The sequence below is a fragment of the Neopsephotus bourkii genome, unplaced genomic scaffold (genome assembly GCF_033783945.1).
Source record: "Neopsephotus bourkii isolate Nb327-2 ecotype Australia unplaced genomic scaffold, CSIRO-AGI_Nbou_v1 NB_388, whole genome shotgun sequence".
Lineage (NCBI taxonomy): Eukaryota > Metazoa > Chordata > Aves > Psittaciformes > Psittacidae > Neopsephotus > Neopsephotus bourkii.
The window spans coordinates 68,196-89,721 of record NW_026900893.1 but is presented as its reverse complement, the minus strand read 5'-3'; the positions used below and the strand labels follow the sequence as shown (position 1 = coordinate 89,721).

At 38.8% G+C, this 21,526-nt stretch overlaps 1 protein-coding gene across 2 annotated transcripts in view; it reads left to right on the top strand.

The window, feature by feature from the left end:
* PIP5K1B (phosphatidylinositol-4-phosphate 5-kinase type 1 beta) overlaps window positions 1-21,383 on the top strand; it is a 103,374-nt gene extending 81,991 nt beyond the window's left edge. For both annotated transcript variants that reach the window (XM_061349243.1, XM_061349242.1), the window contains 5 exons: window positions 498-582; window positions 4,100-4,255; window positions 5,016-5,160; window positions 14,658-14,778; window positions 20,664-21,383. In XM_061349243.1, the coding sequence (XP_061205227.1) occupies window positions 498-582; window positions 4,100-4,255; window positions 5,016-5,160; window positions 14,658-14,778; window positions 20,664-20,666 (510 nt within the window). In that variant the 3' untranslated portion in view covers window positions 20,667-21,383. The remainder of the gene's footprint in view (window positions 1-497; window positions 583-4,099; window positions 4,256-5,015; window positions 5,161-14,657; window positions 14,779-20,663) is intronic.
* The last annotated feature ends 143 nt before the right edge of the window (window positions 21,384-21,526 follow it).

The following is a 21,526-nucleotide window of genomic DNA, read 5'->3' as shown; positions in this document are numbered from 1 at the left end:
GAACTTTGACTTACATTGACCAGGAAAGAGCTAGCTTCTGTGTATTTGTAGTCTACCGTCACCACATGGTTTGGGCTGTTGCTGAAATCTTTTAAGTCCATTTCCCAATGCATGCTCTGATTTTATCTGTTGATCTTTAGAAAGCAACCAAATGATCATTTTGTCCTTCTAACTTACAAAGACAGTGGCCACTTAGCAGGATATTGATGAATCTATAATGGAAAAATGTATACATAACGTGAAAAAAAGCATTTCAGATGCTAGGAAGATTTTGCAGAATATGGCTGTATAATTCATAACTCACAATTTCATAAATTAAATACCTAAAATTCTTGAACAATTAACCTTTAAAAAGGAAAAAATGTGTTAAGTTTCACTTCTTTTGAGTATGCATGAAATGTATGATACAGTTTATCTGAGATGTCCAACTTCTTTCCGGACAATTATGTGTTATGTACTTACGGAAAATGTGACTGAGACCTTTTTCAATCTTACAGGATACTGTTTCAGTTCACAGACCAAGTTTTTATGCAGACAGATTTTTAAAGTTTATGAGTACGAGAGTTTTTAAGAAAGTTCAAGGTGAGACTTTTACTTGTTTATATATTTATATAATCATTACTTTATAATGCTCCTGTCCTGGCAATAGAAGAATCCTTTCTTCAACATCATGTAGCACTCACATTGCCAGAAGGTGAGTTTCTTCAGTGTAGCTAATGGGATTGTACTCAATAGTAAAATTACGGAGAATGATTTGCTATTTATTTTTTGTCACATTACAGGCATCTGAAGGTAAAGCAGGTTCCTGTATATTAGCATTGATATAAAGATAAATTTAATGATCTAATGATGTATCCAGTCCTGTATCTTATTCATGGAAAATTGATTTTAGTATCTTTAATTTGCAGAAGATTATTACATACAATGTTTGAAAAGCATGTTTGAGAAGATAGGTATTCTTCCCTTTGATATGGATTTCTTATGTGCTTTATCAAAGAAAATATCAGTTGGATATTAATAAAGTCCTTTGTCTTTTTCACACTCACATGTTTCTAGCCTTCCCCTCCTTTTCTCCTTTCTTAATTTCTAATTAATTTTCAAGGGTAAGCTACATATCACTGTTAGCTACTTACAGGGTATGGTGACTTGCCCTTGTCTGGATGGCAGGTGTTCACCAAAGCCACTCTTACCATACCCCCTCCTCAACTGGATGGTGGGAGAAAAATACAACAAAAAGCTCATGGGTCTTGATAAGGACAAGGCTCACCAATTACCATCATAGGGAAAAGAAACTCCACTCAGGAAACTTAATTTATTACCAGTCAAATCAGAGTAGGGAAATGAGAAATTAAGCCATATCTTAAAACATGTTTCCCCTACTTCTCTCTTTGTCCTGGACTCAACTTCACTCACGAATTGTCTACCTCCGCCCCCTGGGCAGTGCAGGGGTACAGGGAATGAGGGTTGCAGTCAGTTCATCACACATTGTCTCTGCAGCTCCTTCCTCCTCACTCTCTTCCCATGCTCCAACATGGTGTCCCACCCATGGGAGACAGTCCTCCATGAACTTCTCTAGTACAATCCTTCCCTCTTCTTCATTAACTTCTCCAGCATGTGTCCTTTCCACAGGGTGCAGTCCTTCAGGAATAGACTGCTCCAGTGTGGGTCTCCCATGTGAACACAAGTCCTGCAGCAAACCTGCTCCAGCGTTGGCTCCTCTCTCCATAGAGCCACAGGTTCTGCCAGGAGCTTGCTCCAGAATGGACTATTCACAGGGTCACAGCTTCCTTCAGAGTACATCCAATTGCTCTGCGATGGGGTCCTTTTGTGGGCTGCAGGTGGATATCTGCTTCACCGTGGACTTCCATGGGCTGCAGGGACACACCCTGCCTCACCATGGTCTGCACCACATGCTGCAGGGGAATCTCTGCTCTCGTGCTTTCCTCTTCCCCCTCCTCCTTCATGGATCTTGGTGTCTACAGGGCTGCTTCTCTCACATATTCTCACTCCTTGCTTCCAGCTGCTGCTGTGCAGCAGTTTCCCCTTCTCAGATATGTTACTCCAGAGGTGCTGGTTAGTCTGAGCTGATGAACTCAGCCTTGGTCAGCAATGAGTCCGCCCTAAAACTGGCTGACATTGGCTCTGTTGGACATGGGGGAGGCTTCTAGCAGCTTCTCACAGAAGCCACCCCTGGAGCTACACTGCTACCAAAACCTTGCCACACAAACCCTTCCCCAACACAGGGGAAGGAAAAAAAGCCAAGAGAAACCCACCCTCACTACAGAGGGATATCTCTACCAAAGGATTAAGTTTGAGTCTTGCAGCAATAATTTAACTATTGATTGTCATTTCTCTCAAATAAAATGAATTTATTTCTGTAACTGAAAAATGTCGATCCTCTTAAGATATCAGGGACAGAGGGTGAATTGATCCTACATAGGTGAGTTTTTCCTGTATGTTGTGGTTTAACACCAGTGAGCAACTAAGCCCTACACAGACAATCACTCACTCCCACCCCAATTGGATGGTGAAGAGAATGAGGAGGGTAAATGTGAGAAAACTGTTGGATTGAGATAAAGACGGTTTAATAGGGAAAGCAAAAGTTGCATGTTGCAAGCAAAGCAAAGTAAGGAATTCATCCACTACCCATCAGCTGACAGCTGTTCAGCCACACCCAGGAAACCAGGGCTCTCTCACGTGTAATGGTTACCCAGGAAGACAAATGCCATAACCATGAATGTTTCCTCTTTGCTCCTGTTCATCCCATCTTTTATTGCACTGCATGATGCCATATGGTGTGGGAGATATCCCTCTGGTCAGCTGGGGTCAGCTGTCCCAGCTGTGTCTCCTCCCAACTCCTCCTGCATCCCTAGCCTCCTCACTGGCAGCTTACTGTGAGAAGGCCTTGGTGCTGTCTAAGCAGTGCTCAGCAATAACTAAACTTTTCTGTGCTATCAGTGCTGTTTTGGTCACAAATCTAAAACCCAGCAACATAGAGCTACTGTGGAGAAAATCAGCTTTATCCCAGCCAAATCCAGTGCTGTGTACCTTCCAAAGTGTCCAAACACAGCATAACAAACATGTATGAAGTTGCAGAAGAAGTTAGATTTCAGCAAAAAAAGTTTGAGAAATAGCAATTGCATTTTGTTTCTTGATTCTAAACTGAAAAGAACGAATTAATGTTGCCTTAGTCCGATGGAGTAAGCAGTATAGGTATTTTATCATAATATGGGTACAGCTGTGAAGCAAAACAACAGAATTTGCAAGTATTAAGGAACAGATTTATTTTTGGACTTGCTGCATTTAGCCTGACTTTGAAAACAAACAGGGGAAATTAGCTATCATTCAAGAATTCACATGTTCAAGAATTCATATGTTCATATCTACTTTGAATTATAGCTCCTCCAGGTGTGATAAGTATATTCTTATTACAAAATCGAAAGAAAATAAAAATCAGAAGATTAGAGACCCATCTTCTTACAGGCTTCTTCCATCAAAAGTTCAGATCAGGTTTTATTTTCACTAAAATTTCAACCACTGGAAGTCAGCATCTGATGTAATATGAAGCAAAATTCAGCTAAAAGGAGGAAGGCACTTCTTGAGACTCAGGTATCTTTGAACCCTAGAACAAATATAGGGGGAGCTGTGCTCTCTGAGACAATATTCAGAGAAAGTCCTCTGCAGAGATAGAGAGCAAGGAGCAGACAACTTGATACTTCCATCTGTTGGACAAAATAAATGTCTCATGCAGCCATATATCCTTGCTAAACATTTGAGTCTTTTTTCAATTCTTTCTAATTTTGACTGCTAGATTTATGTCACAAGACACAATTTATCTTATATTTGAAAGCTACAATGTGCAATTAAGAACATCACTCCCCCCCCCCCTTTTTTTTTTCTGTTAGCAGTAAGGAACCCCAGAAAGACAAAAATACTTCACTCACAGGTGACGTAACAATGCCTTTGGCTCTTGTTTTAATATAACGTTGACTAATTTGGTTTCTATAAGGATGTGTTCTTCATGTGTATTCAAAAAGTCTATCTTTATAGATGGCTTACTTTTCTATATGGTGTTAAAGATGTTCCTTTGGTAATGTAGCTTTGAAGTCTTCACCTTCAAAGAAGCGGTGCAATTCCATCATGGCTCTGAAAGCAACATCACAAGAAATAGTGAGTGAAGTTAGCCAGGAGTGGAAGGATGAAAAGCATGGCATTCTTGCTGAAGGACAAAGCTATGCCAGCCTTGATGAAGAAGGTAATGTGTTTCAAATCAACAGCCTAACCAATGTTTTTAAAGGGATTTAGTATAAACTGTAGAAGCCCTATAAGCTTCCAATCCAGCTCATCTTTCAAAACTTCAGTCAGGTTATTCTCATGGAGACAGTTGTTAGTCATATGGCAGAGTGGACCTTCAGGAGCAAGAGGAAGTCAGAATCAAGGTTATAGCATGATGTTAATCTTTTGGATTTTGGGGGATCCTAAAAGAATTTATCCACCCTAGGTAGCAGATTAAGGCCAGAGCCAGTGCTATTTTTCTCATTTGCTTTTAAACAAACATGTCATGTGAAATGTTTTGAAGCTCAGGTCATTGTTCCCAGAGTCTTTTTGAGGAGATACAGTCATTGAACCTTTCAGAGCTCATCTGCAGCCAGGCTCAAAGGAGAGCCAGCTGCATAACCCCATCTGAGAACTGGGCCCTGGCAGTGTGAAACCAATCACAGAACTTAGATTTCATCAAATATTCATACTACTTCAGTATTTTTAATATTTGACCTTGGGGTTGCTCTGTATCCTGCTGAATGTACTGGCTAAAAGCTGAAGTTCACCCTGTAGTGCAAAAGATTGTGGGTATGGCCATATGAACATTACAATCTCATCAATTTAAACATTCTAAGAAGCTCCAAAAAGCTGTTGAGACAGCTTGAGACTACGAGTTGCCATACAGTTGTATCAAGATTCTTGGATTCACTTTAAAATGCAGTTTTTAATGCTGTTCTTTATTTTTGTGTGTGCAGTACTAGGTTCGCACCACCGGCCAGATCTGGTGCCAAGCACTCAATCTCTGTTTGAAGCGACTTCCCTGGCAACCACAATTTCTTCTTCTTCCTTGAATGTAGATGAGCATTGTCAACATGATCAACCTATGCTCTATTGTAGCAGGTAAAGGCTGTATATGTGGTAGGTGATTCACCACTATTTTGCTAAGACTGACCATGTGTGCAATGTAGGGGGCTCTGTGAAAGAGAAAGCAGAAAGGTCAAGTGGCTCTGTAGCTCATTATTGAGCCTCTCCAGTGAAGGATGGGTTGTATAAGCCCATGGGATTTGTTATGTATTTGTTATGTGTTGTGACCGGGGTCACAAATTTGAAAACATAAGCACAACAGAAAATGTTAATAGTATGCTTCATATTTTTTGTTGTGTTCCAAAATTAAGCTGGGAACTAAAAACTTGCTTAGGCCTTAGTCTGTGCCATAAACCAAACTAGACATTAAGATCAGAGTAGGAAATACTTACTGTAACTTGTCTGTAGCTGAAAACAGCTTCAAAAAGCTATGATGTGCTAGGGAAAGAGACCTACTTTCAAGTTGATCTTTATTCTGAATTTATGGTGCTGAATGCTGTGCTTTAAGTTATTTCAAAGTGACCGTTTTCTAAAATGAATTTCTATGAAACATGGCCATGTAGTGACAGGACAAGGAGGAATGGCATTACACTGTCAGAGGGGAGGTTAGATATTAGAAAAAAAATTCTTTGCAGTAAGATTGGTGAGACACTGGAACAGATTGCCCAGGGAACTTGTGTGTGCTCCAGTCCTGACAGTGTTCAAGGCCAGGGTGGACAGAGCCTTGGGCAGCATGGTCTAGTGGAAGATGGCCCTGCCCATGGCAGGGAGCTGGAACTAGATGAGGTTTAAGGTCCCTTCCAACCCAAACTATTCTATGATTCTATGAAACTTCACCCATCGGTGTGATTAGCACCTGTCTGATTTTGACCCAGGAAAATTAAACCCAAGAAAATCTCAACAGAAGTTGTGCAGATGCTTATTAACTAGACTGAATACGCTTTGACTTGTGTTTGAATATACTTTAGCCATGATTGTCCAGCACCATGCTTATACCAATAAGTCTTGCTGGGAGATTGTCTGGGTGTATGCCTGTACTTTACCACGCACACCTGAAGTGTGCTGTGTCGTGTCATCTTGCCTGCTTGCAGATCTCTTTACCATGTGTTGTACTGCTGGACAGCCATTTCTTTGTTTTTGTGAAGAAGGTAACCATTGTGAACTCAAGCACCTTGAATTTTGTTTGAAATAATTTGGAATCCTGAACTACACAGTGTGCATATAAATTTGATGGACTTCCCATGTGCTGAGTTCTTTACTGTAGACTGCATGTTGTCCAAAATCATCAAGTTGCTTTAAAAGCAGTCTTGAGGCAGTAGGATTTTACCTTATATTTAAATTTGACCATCTGCATTTTCATAAGAAGTAAATTGACTTGTAGAGTTGCTTGATCAAAGTAATATTTGCAGCTTCCATTTTTATTAAGTTGAAATGAGTCTCACTTACGTGGCATCTTCCATAGGTCTGATGTTTTGCTATAAAAATTTGGAATGAGGTGTGGTTTGGGGTGTAACAAAGATGAAGTTTTTAATTACACAACCGTCACAAGTTGTTCCAAAATGCATCTGTATAGGCTTTAGGTAATAAAAATACTAATGAATACACAAAAGTAGAAATACAGTTCCTTCAATTCAGCTTCTGCTAGTCTTGTCCATTCTGTGGGAAAGTTAGCTGTAGGACTTTAGTATTCTGTGGTCTTTTACCAAGTTTTAGCTTCACTAGAAATAAAGTTATAGAATACGGGGGTTTTTTATTTGCTTTGAGCACGAAACAAAATTACAGAACTACTTTGTATTAGCATCTGTCAGCAAAGGAGAACTGTGGAGTTGTCTGGGTAGAGTTCAGATTTACTGCAAATAAAACATTCCAAGTACTGTATTATTAGAGAAGAGATTCAGAGCAGCCCTGCAGAGAAGGACTTGGGGTGCTGGTCGATGAGAAAATGGACATGAGCCAGCTTCAGTGTGCGCTCACAGCCCAGAAAGCCAACCGTATCCTGGGCTGCATCAAAAGGAGCATGACCAGCAATTTGAAGGAGGTGATCCTGCCCCTGTACTCTGCTCTTGTGAGACCTCACTTGGAGTATTGTGTGCAGTTCTGGTGTCCTCAACATAAAAAGGACATGGATCTGTTGGAACATGTCCAGAGGAGGGCCATGAGAATGATCAGGGGAGAGAAAGTTGGGACTGTTCAGCCTGGAGAAGAGAAGGCTGCATGGAGACCTTATAGCAGCCTTCCAGTATCTGAAGGGGGCATATAGGGATGCTGGGGATGGACTCTTCATTAGGGACTGTAGTGGTAGGACAAGGGGTAATGGGTTAAAACTTAAACAGGGGAAGTTTAGATTGGATATAAGGAGGAAATTCTTTCATGTGAGGGTGGTGAGGCACTGGAATAGGTTGCCCAGGGAAGTTGTGAATGCTCCATCCCTGGCAGTGTTCAAGGCCAGGTTGGATGAGGCCTTGGGTAATATGGTTTAGAGCGAGGTGTCCCTGCCCATGGCAGGGGGTTGGAACTTGATGATCTTAAGGTCCTTTCCAACCCTAACTATTCTATGATTCTATGATTATATTTTGCTATACAGTTATTAAAAATAATTCTGAAATTAGTAAGTTTTTTTTTTGTAGATCTATATTTTGGTTATATGTTTAGAATCACTCTCCAGTTGTGATTCAGTCAATGAAATAATCTAAAATGTAGTACATGTTTTCAGTTATGCAATTACCCTGCACATCCTTATCTTACAAAAATCAGATTGTACCTGTATTGTCTGTAATCCAGATTTGCATACTGGAAATTAATCAGTAAAACAGGACACGTGCTCTAACACAGCAGACCTTGCACCAGCATTCATAGATCATAGAGTGACAGCTTAGCTTTGGAATGGACCTTAAAGATCACCCCCAGCTTCTCTGGGTGACCTGTGCCAGTGTCTCACCACTGTCACAGTGAAGATTTTTTTTCCCAATATCTAATCTAAGTCTCTCCTCTTTCAGTTTGAAACCATTCCCCCTCATCCTGTCACTACATGCCTTTGTAAAAAGTCCCTCTCTAACTTTCTTTTAGGCCCTCTTTTAAGTACTGGAAGCTGCTCTAAGGTCTCCCTGGAGCCTTCTCTTCTCCAGGCTGAACAAACCCAATTCTCTCAGCCTGTCTTCATAGGACAGGTGCTCCAGCCTCCTAATCATCTTCATGGCTCTCTTCTGAACTCACTGGAGCAGGTCCTCATCTCCCTCATGTTGGGGGCCCTGGAGCTGAACACAGTACTGCAGGTGGAGGTCTCACAAGAGCAGAGGGAGAAAATCACCTCCCTCAACCTGCTGGTCACACTCCTTTAATGCATATGCCCACCATACAAGTGGCTCTTTCCATGTCTTGAGTGACCAACTAACATCCTTGCTTGGCTAGGAGTATCCTCTTCAGCTTTTCTTCTTACCAGGTACTGGTTTGTGTCACAGTATCAGTAGGTACGAGCCATGAAGATTACCTTCCCTGTCACAGTTAATGGCTTTCATTTAGGATTTGAGAAAGCTGCTAAGCATGAGCAGTATTAAAATAATTTCGCCAAGATTATTCTGGACGTTTGCAGTTTTGTACCCACCTTTGCTTCTGCATCAGTACCACATGGTTCTTCCTTCTTCATGGCACTGAATAATATATCCAGCTGAAGTTTTATTTATGTTTCTATGGTACACTGGGGAAACTTCAGTCCTCCCATGAGAAAAGTTGGCAGGGAAATAAAAATGCCAAAAAAGCCCCGAACCATCTTAGATTTTTCTTACTGGAATTTTGCTTCTGAGTATGACAAATAGTGCGACGCAGGACTCATCACTTTGTCATTTGTCTCTGATGAACAGAAAGCCTGGAGGAATCTTTGAAACAAAGCCTGAGGAAATTATTTGTTTACAAATGTGAGCCCATTTTCAGTCTTTAAATGTGTAATTAACTATGACATTCTGATTCAAGTTATTTAATAGAATTAGTTTGGCATAATCTTCATTGGGCTTTTCCTTCTCTTTTGAAGTCTCCTGGCATAAGGTAGAGAGTATACAAATTTCTTGTAACCAGTCAGAAACCCCTGGCTTAGGGTACTAAAAGGAGATAATCCTGCATGCATAGTAGTAATACAGTATCTGCACAGCTCCTTGATTCCTGTCGATGCTAATGAGCTGTGTGTGCATATGCCAGTGAGAGGACTTGTTAAAAAGAGAACAATAATACTTTTGGATACTTTTAAGCAGATGCATTATGTTTAACTTTGGTTTTTTTTCTGCCATTACCCTCTGTTTCTACCAACCATGAAGGTAACCATGCTTCAAGGAGAAGGAAATGGCATTTTATGAAAGAGCTCAGCACCACCTTCTCCTTGAGAGTGCTCTGCGCTTGTGGTATGAAAAAAGGAACTGCTACCAAAGTGGTTAAGCAGACAGAGGTGTTGCTGAGTCAGACAGCTCCTGAGGCTGTATCATGCAAGGAGGGTTGATATATCAGGGACTATTTTTATAGCAGAAGTGATAACAGATTTTTACCCCCTCTGGGTAAAGTTTTTCTAGTAAGTACTCATGAATTAAAGATGACAGATCTGAATGTCCTGAGCAGTATGACTGTTGTCTCAGCTGACATTGCTTTGACAATTTCAAAGAGCTGAAGGAGGTGAATGCTTTACAGGTTCATCTGGAAATGTTTTAAACGAAGAGTTTCAAGATTCAACAAAAGTCTCTCTCCAATGTATCTTTCAGCAGGTCTCATGGCTTCCAGTCACAAATCCAAACAAAATCCTATGATGCATAAAGGGGTAGTTCACTTCTTTATCTTTAGAGTAACCAGTGCGGGTTATAGAAAGGGGACTGATGAGTTCTTCTTATACATTTGAGCCTAGGAAAATAATATTTATGAAATCTGATTCTTGTTTCTCTTTATGCACTGTATATCTCTATTCTGTCAGATAAGTACATTACGGACTTCTGCTTCTCTTTCCTATTCTTCCTGCTTTTCTGTATTTTTTTTAATTATTTGTTGCCATACTGTCATGGTTTAAGCCCAGCAGGCAACCCAGAACCACACAGCCACTCTCTCACTCCCCCCACCTTTTTCCCCCTGCACTCCTTTGCACTGCTGCTTTCCAGTGGATGTAACTAGCAACTTTGGAAGGCTGTCAGTTGGGGTTTTTTTTCTCTTACACAGACAAAACTTCCTGAAATGTCCAGACTTTGAACTGGTATGTCCCATGACTTGCATTCTATCAAACAAACTTTTCAAAGACAGCTTAGAAAATACACATAAAAATTTCTGCTCTTTTTCTCAGTGAAAGGGATTTGTAGGTATCAGTTTTTCTGTTGTAGGGAATACTTAATCACACCTTTTGCCAGTCTGGTTTTCTATGCAAAATTTTTTGTGTCAAGCTTAAACGTCTCTGCCTGTCTACCACCACCACCCTTAGCTTATAAAACTTAGACAGATTTGTCTGAACATGATTCAAAGTGGATTAAAATATGGATAAATGTGGATTAAATTCATGCAAGCTTCATGAAAATAAACAGCTAGGGAGAGGAAAAAGACTTGTATGCTCTCATGCTAGCAGCAGATACACTGGCACACTGGGGAAGCCCCCATGGGGAAAGAAAGAAGATTTTACTGAGATTGTCGTAACCTGTAGTTGTGGCTTAAAGAAAAACAAGGCTTTCTCAGTTCTTCTGTGATGGAATTACTTTTGCATCCTTTTTACTTTTTTAATTAAGAACCAAGATAAAATAAAATAGACTGCTTTAGCAAGAGGAAGGCAACAGCACAGTTGAGCATATTCATTGTGGGTGATTTTTTTTTTCTTAGCTTTTTTTCATTTTCAGTCTAAAAATTAAGGATGAGAACTCAGCGCACTGAGTCATGACTGTTGGTCATGGTAAAATTGATGTGCTTACTGTGATCCTTACTGATTCACGTGTCATGGTTTTCCATTACAGAGAACGTAGTAGCATAGATTCACTGTCAGACTCCTGCAATTGAAGCAGCTTTTAGAAGATGAGACATATCTATTGTTCTCTCAGGCCTGAGGTTTTGATGTTTCTCAACAGTGTTAGTAAAATATTACAAAGGAGTTTGACCTATTTTTTTTTCTTTTAGACATGTGTAACTGATGAAATGCTTTAGAAGTCATATAATACTTAAGCATTGTAAACAATGGATTAATGCATTTCGTTCAACAGGTCCATTAATACCTGCTCTCCCTGTTCACATTTATACGTATGCAGAACAAATTTTCTGCAACAGTTGATACTGAATTGTGCCTTAGAACAATAGTTTTACTGCTCATTTGTCCTGAAAGACATTTTTCTGATGAACTTCTATATGCAGAGATTTCAAAGATCAAAACCCATGATGCAATAAGCTGATAATTTCTTTCAAAAGCTTATATAAGAGTTTTCAAACACACTGGACTTTGCAAATGTGCTGCTATTTAGGGGATAAATATTCTGTGGGATATGCTGTAGGAGAGCATATTTGACATTGAAAGTTAGACATCAAAGCCTATTTTTATTGCAACTCTTCACAACCAGGGAGACACAGTGACTTATTCTAATTCATGGCTGTTGTATTTTGGCATTCTCTGAAAAAAGCTGATAATAATATTCTGCAAGAGCTGTTCTTCACACTGCAGGAAGGGAAGAAAATAAACAAGCAAACAAAAAAAAAACAAACAAAAAAATCCCACAAAAAAGCCCACAATGAACAACTAAATCCAAAACACACATCGAACTTCTGCTCGGTCAGTTGTTACTACTTGGCACTGTTTCTGCCATTCTTAAAAGGCTGTGCAATGACTTGGAAAGGAGACTGAAGAGTTCTACCTGTCCTGCAGGCTGCCTCGCAAGTAGACACGTTAGGATGAGGCGTATTTGTTTTTCCATGAAGAAAACACTTCCCAAAGTGGACAGTATTCTTCTAAATAGAGAAAAACCGTACTGCTACTGAGCTTAAGGTTCAGTATGTAAGAAAGCTCTGTCTTGCAACAGTTTTCCTACAGTTTTCCTTTTAATAATTCTTCATGCAGATGAGGCTTCCTCACTTGCAGAATTCATCTCTAATTATTCAGTGTGAAAGTCACAGCAGCAAGGAGTTTGCTATCTGCAAATAAGTTGTGGATCTTTGACTGTAAGAAAAAAGGTGGATTGATACCTGTTTTGTTTCATTCTTTTCTTTCATGCCTACTGTTGTTCAAGGCACTTAGCCACTGCTGGTTTTCTGTATGTAAGATTAATATACCTTTTTACTTTCTTTTGTCCCCTTTCTCCCATTTATTCCTGTATGTTAATATCCATATTTTATATATTATTTGTTTCTATATATTAAATCTCTTCCTTAGGAAGTTTACTAGTAAATAGCCAAATTGTGACATTTATAGGAGCTTCTCTTTGACTTCTATTAACATGCTGGATTTGTTTCAACCCTCATTTTCTGCCTGACTGTACATTGTATTTCTGTAACAGCTGAGGGGAAAAAAAGAGTCATATCGCAAAGGGGAGATGACACTGTCTTTATCCTGTGTTACAGCTAAAACCCAGTAGTTTAAGAATCCCAAAACCAAATGCTGAGTTCAGACTGCTGTTGTTTGCTATCCACAACAGGCTGTGAAACAACATAGATTATAATTTAACAAACTAAGAGCAAAAAGAAGCACAGGGCCTTCTAATGGAAAAGTAGAGAAGAGAGAAAGAAAAGTAAATAATAATAGAAGGACTAGGTCTTACTCTTCTGATACAAGCAGGATATAAAACTTAAAATGCCACTAGTGTTAACTGCAGGATCCTCACCTCATCTTGAGTACAGGTTCCAGAGGTTTTCTGGATGTGAAAGAAATGATTTGTAACAGCAGTAAAGGTGGTAGTGATGTGGTTGGATATGTATCTGAAAGGAATAACTGTTTCAATACTTTTTGCTTCTAAACTAAACTTGATACAGAAACGAAAGCCAGGTATACATCACAGCGTGTTCAACTTGCTTTACAGTTAGTAATGCAGAGCACCACAAGGAAGGGCTAACCACTGGTTTGCATGTTTTTATAGCAGTCGTGTCTGCTCACTGCACATTCGTATCATGTTGTTTTCATATACAGACCTTTGCACATTCAGAGGCCTGAACTGTGCCACAGCAAAGATCAAAATTCCACAAGCAGAAGTGACTCTCCTCCCCTCACCCTCCCATTTTGCCAGGAGTAAAATCTTTGGTGACAGAGCTTATTTTGTGATACAACGTAGTCTCACATACAGCAACAGCCCATTTATTCCCTTCCCGTCTGTCCTCTCCCCTTCACTAAAACAAAGCATTGGCAAAAAACTGATGTAACTGAAATGTTACTTAATAGAACTTTAGCAATGAATATGAGAAAAATAATACCAAGTTAATGGTACCTGAGTCACCCTTGGGACAAAAGAAATAGTCTTAAAACTGAAAAGATGCCTAATACACTATATATGAAAAAGAACATAATGTGTCAAAGGAAATATGACATGAGGGTGACTGATGATTCATTATTTTGTTGAGTATTTGAATTTTTCTACTTTGCATACTAGCTTTGCCCTTCCTGAAATTATACCCCAGCTGAAACATAAACTACAAAGTATTGCAAAGGGAGGGGGAAATCAGTCATTTCTGGACTGGTGGCTGTAGCTATGTTTTCGTACCCAGTTATACTGCAGAATTGTTTGCTTTTCACCTTGTGTGTAAATAGGTAAGAAAATATATCTCTGCAAAAATTACAGCTGAGTTTTCAAGGCAGCCTGGAGTCTGTTAGTTTCTGGCAGCTAGTGAGGACAAGGGATAACGGGCACCTAAATTTATTAAAACACTTAAAAGTTTCAGCTTTGTGATTCCAAGTGTGTTTACAAAATAAAGCAAGATTCCTGTGCCCTTTCTTTCTGGATAGCAGATAACAATCAAATATATGAATGAAATAATACAGTGCACCTGCTCTGTAAATACTACTTCCTTGCAGAGCTGTACTAACTACAGTACACTCCTGTTCTTCTCCCACTTTCCCTTTAGAACTGTTGTATGCTAGTGATACCATATCTGCATGAGCAAGTCCAATGCTATTCTGCTAATTACTGTTTTTTCCCCTATTTTGTATTAAGAAATCACAGAATTGCTAAATTGCCAGAATTTAGACAATGTGTAACGCAGAAGTAACTTATTTTGAAATTAATGAAATTATCCCACATTTACTGTGACATGGTTTCGTTCTTTAAATAAGTATCAGAGTTCTTTAAATAAGTATCAGAGTTCAGATACAGCATTGCTTCCTGGTAAAACTTCAGTTAATGAAAAGGTAGAAACTGTGGCTTGTATATGTTAGTCAAATATGAGCTGCCAATTATCTAGCCATTGTCAGCATATCCATACTTGTCTATTTACATTCTTTCTTTTCAAATATGCGAAGCTTTTACATTTGAGAGAAACTTAATTTAAAATTTTCAGCTATGACTGAGCTCTCCGTAACTTCTATTTTTGGTTCACTGTTGTCTCCCTTTTCTTTGCAGTAAGGGCTCTTTGCCTTCGAGTTCAACATTCACTTTAGAAGACAGTGCCATCTACTTGACTTCAGAACAGAGCACACTGGAAACGGAAAATGATAATACTTCAGTTCTGGATGTCTACTTAGTAAGTTGTCAAACTGTTTCTAATGAGCTTTATTCCCTGCAATTCCTTTGACTGTAGCTCAGCAGGTGACTAAAGTACATGCTTCACTTCGAGATGCAAGGTCTCATTGAGGTATTTATTAAATGGGACATATGCCTGAGTACCTTGCCAAAGCAAATCCTAAAGAATCTATGTGCCTCTTAATTGTGTTAATAATGAAGTATTTGGTTTCCTGAAGGTTTGGTTTCCTAAAGCACAAATTGAGCATTCTAATATAATCCTAGTAATATTTTCCCTCTGTTTTCATAAATAGATGTGACTTTTGTGGCAAGAACCGTACTAGAGAGGAAGGGTCAAAAAGGAAAGTCTGTTCATTAGGTTAATGATAAATGTTTTGTGCAGGCCTGGTTACATAATGGAAAGTAACTTGCTTATTTTCAGTCGCTTCACTAATTCTTTGATGTCTTTGCCTCCTGCTTCTTGGACAAATTTTAGTCCTCTAGTAAATTAAGAGCTACGAATTTTTGATCCCATGAATGAATGAAAAAAAAACCAAACCATGTAGTAAAATAGCAGTGTGTTAACTTACTATTACAAAAAAAAAAAAAGAAGAAGAAAAATGGCTTCTTTTTTTTTTTTTTTTACACTGCTGTGTAGAAATTCACACAATCAAGTAAGGTAAGGTGGAGCAGAGACTGTAAAAAGTAGCTCCTACAGGTAAGAAAGAGCATTGGTTTGGGGTGTTACATTAAGGGATGTCCTGGGTTCAGCAGCAGCAGTCATTTTTCTCCGTCTTAGTAGCTGGTGCAGTGCTGTGGTTCTGACTTTCAGCCTAGGAACAATGCTGATAACACCGATGTTTTTAGTTGTTGCTCAGTAATGTTTAGTCTGACCAAGGACTTTCTGAGTCTCATGCTCTGCCAGGGAGGAGAGGAAGCCAGGAGGAAGCAGAGACAGGACACCTGACCCGAACTAACTAAAGAGGTATTCCATACCACAGCACGTCATGTGCAGTATACAAACTGGGGGCAGTTACCCGGAAGGGCTAGATCACTGCTCGGTAGGTCTGGCTATTGGTAGGCAGGTGGTGAGCGGTTGTATTCTCTTCCCTTGTTATTTCCCTTATGATTATTATTATTGATGGTAGCAGCAGTGGTTTTGTGTTATACCTTAGTTACTGGGCTGTTCTTATCTCAACCTGTGGGTGTTACATTCTTTCCATTCTCCTCCCCACCCCTTCGGGAGCTGGGGGAGGGAGAGTGAGCGAGCAGCTGTGTGGTTCTGAGTTACTGGCTGGACTTAAACCACAACAAGGGAACACTGTGCAAAGTCACACTGTGCAGCTCATGTCAAAATTGAGATCTTACCTGGTAACAGCAGTGATTTTTGTTCCAGGACACCAGTACAGAGACATCTTGAGTCTGCAACTGCAGGGGTGATATGGGCCCAGAGTTTCTCAGTTCTGAACAAAGACCAGGTTCGGCAAACCAGCATTCTGTGAACCTGCCACTCTAAGTAGCACTGTTAGGAACATCCTCAAATCCAAGTTTACTTTAAGATTCCATTGTTTTATTTTCTCATAAATCTTTTAACCCAGATAATAAGAAATCTAGCTTTTATCAATAAAATATAACTAACCATGGTCTGCACCGAGCACTAAGTATAAGCCAGTCTAAATTCCCAAATATCCTAGCACCATACAATGAGAAACAAAAAATCAATATTCCATAAAAATATATTTTTAATTAAAAAATGCAGCGAGATAGAAGCAGATACGTAAAGTAGTTGGAAATTTGCAGTGTTTCTCTGCAGAGAATGAAAACGTTAAAGGGTTCTTCCTTTATGACTGCATAATACAATGATAGATGAGGTACTTAGAATAAAAGATGTAATCTGAGATAAAGCATCCTGTATGTAAGCCAGCAATAGAGAAGGTAAGGTTCTTCTGTTTAGTATTTAGCACTTTCATTTAGAAATCCACAAAAAAAACCCAAACGTACAATCCCCCACAACAAACACACATACAAAAAAAAAAAGAAAAAAAATCCCAAAAAAAACCAACAACAACAAAAAAAAAAACACCCAAAACCCTGAAAACCAAAACATCACAAAAACCCCAGAGTAAACTAACATTTCCTTCTTCCTCTGGAAACAAAGTTTATCAGCATCATTGGCTGATATATAAGCAGAAAAGCATGAAATATCAGCAAACACTGTTGAACACAAAAGTCTACTGTGTTCTATGGAACTTGATTAGTAGGAAATATAAACCCAGTCCTGCAAAAGTTTTTTAACAGGTATCAGCAAGTACAGCTGATCCTGAAGACCTAAGTTCACTGTTATTAAGGACTGATACCTAAAATGGAGGACCTTAGAAGTGATAATTTCACTTAGGAAGTAAGAAATAACTTAAAGTCACCTTGTTCCTTCTGTTCTGCAGTGAAGCCCCAAATTCTTTGACTGAGCTTTCTGTCCCTGAAAGAGCAACATGTGCAATATGAACTACTCCACTGTGTTTGCTTAGCCTGTCCTTGAAATTACTTGTAAAGGTAACTGACATATTATTCTGACAAATTACAATACCAGTAAAATCAGAGTAGTAGGCTTAAGAATTACTTTGTTTCACTGCAAATAGGCTTAATTTCCTTTACAATTACAGTGGAACAAGAATATGCATATAAATAGCATAGTGATAAACTCCGAAGTTTGCTGCATTGTGATGCTGCACACCTGAAGTCATCTGGTGATAAACACAGGATTTAAATAAATAAATAGATGCCTTGCCTGTAGGATTTCTTTAAAGAACTATTTTTCTTGAAGAATACTTCTGTATATTTAACTGTAATGGAAGATTCTGATGTCATACAGAAATTGTTACATAGAAATACGGCATTGCCTCCTGTTACTGAACAAAGGGCTCACAAAATTTGTGTATGATTCAGAAGTCAGTATCACTGAAAATATGGCTGCAAATGATTGATAAGGACTTCAGTGATATAAAAGAATGGAATAACCATAGCGATGTGCAAGCCCAGCATCTTTGGAGTCTGGTTAGTGTAGCTATGATTTGTGTCATATGAATTGCACAGATTATATTATTACATTTAGAATTACTTAGTGTTGTGGTTTATGTCCAAATACAAATTTCATTATGGATTCTGAAGTCCTAAAACAGATAAGCAGATTTACAAATACTGGTCTATAAAATGCTGTCAAACTGTCTGGGTGGTCTTATTTTTCAGTGCTCTTCATCTTTTCTTCTGTTCTCACTCCTGTAGTTCTTTATTAAAGCCTGTCTCTTTGAGCACTTCCTAGTTCATATTCAACATCAGATATAACTTTGGCTAGGGGATTGTGCTTCCACCATAACTGCATGTTCTGATGCCCAAAGCTTTTAATGTAGCATATGAGGAAATCGATCACATCAAAAATATACCCATGAAAAGAGAAATGGAGCACAAAAATGCTGTGATACAACAAGCCTCCAGTAGGCTTAAACTAAATCTGTTATATACCCAGTGTGAGACATCTCAGACAGTGATTACAGGAATGCATCCTGTAATGTCATCTGTCCTTTATTTTTCATTTTGGACCAAATTATACAGCCAAACTGAGTCTTTATCACAAAATAATGTTTCTTACATCTGCAATAAGAATAATACCAAAGTTGTGCAGTAGTTACAGAGTCGCTTAGAGGACTATGTCCTGCGTCTTGAAATAGGTGGGCTTTTTCCAGAATCATATGCACAGAACTGGACTGTACCTGACACAAAGTTGAACATCTGAAAACCCCACCTCCTTAAAATGGCATCAGTACCATGAACTACGTTTCTGTGACATACAGCAGCTGCTACAAGTTTCTGTCAGGTCTGTTTTCTCCAACGTCAGCAAATTTTGCTGATATTTTTTCCATCACTGATCCCACTGAAATGCTCTGGAAGGATCAGAGGAAAGACATCAAGAATAAACTGGTCATAACGGCATTACATAATTTGTGGAATAGTACAAAGTTAGCATCAGCAATACTGCTGGTCTCCTTTGAGATTAAAAAGTGGTGATGAGGGCAGAGGATCTGAAGTTGTGCTGAATGACCATTAAGTCTGTGAAAAAATGAACTGCAGCCATTCTGATCTGAGCTTTCAGCCAGAAACTAGATGGTGCTGGTGTAAATCTTGACTTCATAAACATTATTTTGTTTACTGGTACTAGCTTTTTTTTCGTTTGTTTACTGGTACTAGCATTATTTTTTTTTCTGCCAAACTGACTATTTTTTTTAATCTTTCTTAGCCTTATGTCATATTCTTTTTAAAATATTACTTCAATTTTACTCATTCATCAGTTTCACTTTGCATATTAAATTGTTTTGTGTCCTGCAAGTATATACTACTCTGTTAGCATGTTCAGGTGCTAACATAGCAGTAGATAGACTCTCACTGCCAGACCACAGCTACCTAGAGAGAGAGTGTCCTTTAAGAAATCAGCACTATGCTCACTACCATCGGTGATTATGAACACCCTAACACTGGTGCACAATACAGTAATAGGTTTAAAGGTTGCCACAGAACGATACTGAAATATCATTCTTCAAGGTTGAAGGTCTAGTGCTAGAAGTAATAACTAAAATACTGATTTAAATCTACTAGTAACCTTTCTCTGAGATAAGTTTTAAAAAATGCCTTTGGAGATTCTTTTGCTGTTCATAGTCAAGATTAGATTGCTGTTGAACTATTTAAAAGTTAAATTCTTGTATCAAAAAGCACAATTTAAAGGGGACCATAAAAGTCTGTTTAATAAATGGGAACTTAACGTCTTCATTGTATTTTTGTAAGGTTTTATAGTAAAAAAGCTCATTACAGATGTTTTTTATTTGATGCTCCACGTTGGATATATTAGCTGAGATGCATTCAGTTTACTGCAATATTTTGTTCAGCTATCAGTTTACCCTTAATTTGAGTTGTAGTAATAAGGTGTTTAGGAAAGAACAGTTTCTCCTTACTTCATCTCTGACTCCATAGAGATGCTAAGAATCATAGCATCATGGAATAATTTGGGTTGGAAGGGACCTTAAAGCTCATCTTGTTCCAAACGCCCTGCCATGGGGCAGGGACACCTTCCACCAGACCAGGTTGCTCCAAGCCCTGTCCAGCCTAGCCTTGAACACTGCCAAGGCTGGGGCAGCCACAGCTTCTCTGGGCAAGCTGTGCCAGCGCCTCACCACTCTCACAGTGAAGAATTTTCTCCTAGTATCTAATTTAAATCTACGCTCTTTCAGTTTAAAGCCATTCCCCCTCATCCTATCACTACATGCCAAGAAGTAATCAACTGTTTGTATTGCGTAACAACTGCCTCTCTAGGAGACAGTGTAGAAAACTCTGATTCATGAACATTATTATGTGATTTCTTTGTGAAATAGAGTGACCTTGACTAGAACATCAGTTGTGCCTGAAAGGGTTTAGATAGGTATGATACTCAATTAGGGAAGGGCATCATGCAGAAGCTAACTGGACTTCCATACGTGATCTAGAAAGAGTGCTGTTTTCCCCTAATGCTTTGAACTTAGAAAGGCCCCAGTCATTCTACAAGGTTATAAAAGCTGTTGTGAACTGCTGGGTGCTCTCAGTTTGGACTGTCTTCTCTGATGTCCGGTGTGTTCAGCACTTTGCAGCAGCAAGTAGTTAGTTCAATTTCATGTAATGTAAGTGTACTGCAATGTCTGTAAAGCCATGGGAGTTACCTGTTGTACAAGAAGAGACACCCGATGACTTTGATTAGAGGGCAAGGTAAGAAAAGAATCACTGCCAAACTGTGCTGCAGGCTGTCTAGAGGGAGAATCATGTTATCTGTTCATAATTCTGTAAGAAAACAAACACAACTCTTGACTTTGCTTGCAATTTCTGTATTTCCAGTAACAAAGAATACACAGAGAGTACCAAGGTTAATGAAGAGCGCTTTCTGCACTCCTAATTTAAGGAGGAATTTTCTGAGCCTAACAGATGAAGAGTAATAGTCAACTGGATTTATTCTAAGAAGTGTCAGGATCTTTGAAAGGATTAATAGACTTGGCAAAAATCACGTGAAACTATTCCACTCTTCTATCACCTGCTGTTGCTTGCTGAACTGTGAAGAACTGTGTATTCAGGCTGCTTTCTACTATATTGCCAATCACCTTTTATGGACTTGGAAGTGATATTTTCTTATCAGCTCTCTAGTGGTTTTATTTGCATGCATTCTGTAACTATGCACAAGCAAAATCTAGTTTCTGCTTTACCTATTTAAGAATAAGCACAGTGATTAATAAAATCAATTTAATTAGTTTTGATCCTTCAGTTCTAATCACCTACCTAGGTCCACATTAATGGAAATTGGAATTGATGTCATACAAGGGTTAGGGTAAATCTCCACACATACTATATGAAAATGAGTCTCTAAAGATACTTTCACTGCTGGTGAAAAAGAGGGGAAAAAAAGTTATTTATAAAAAGGCCTTATGTTGTGTATATATTGTCTTTGAAATATTTTTGATTTTAGTTTATTTCTTGTAAAAGAGAAATTATGTAATTTATTTAGCAAATACCACTGTAAACTATAGTTTTACTGATGAATAAAATATTTTGTTCTCAAAACTATCGCAGTTGTCAACCAGTTCTTGAGCTGTACAGGACTTACTGTTTGGTATTTCTCTACCTTCATGAGGCAGTCTTGAGAGGTATCTCAAGAGGTACAAGAACCATCCTATAAAATGGCATCTCTTTTTGTCTTCATCTGCTAC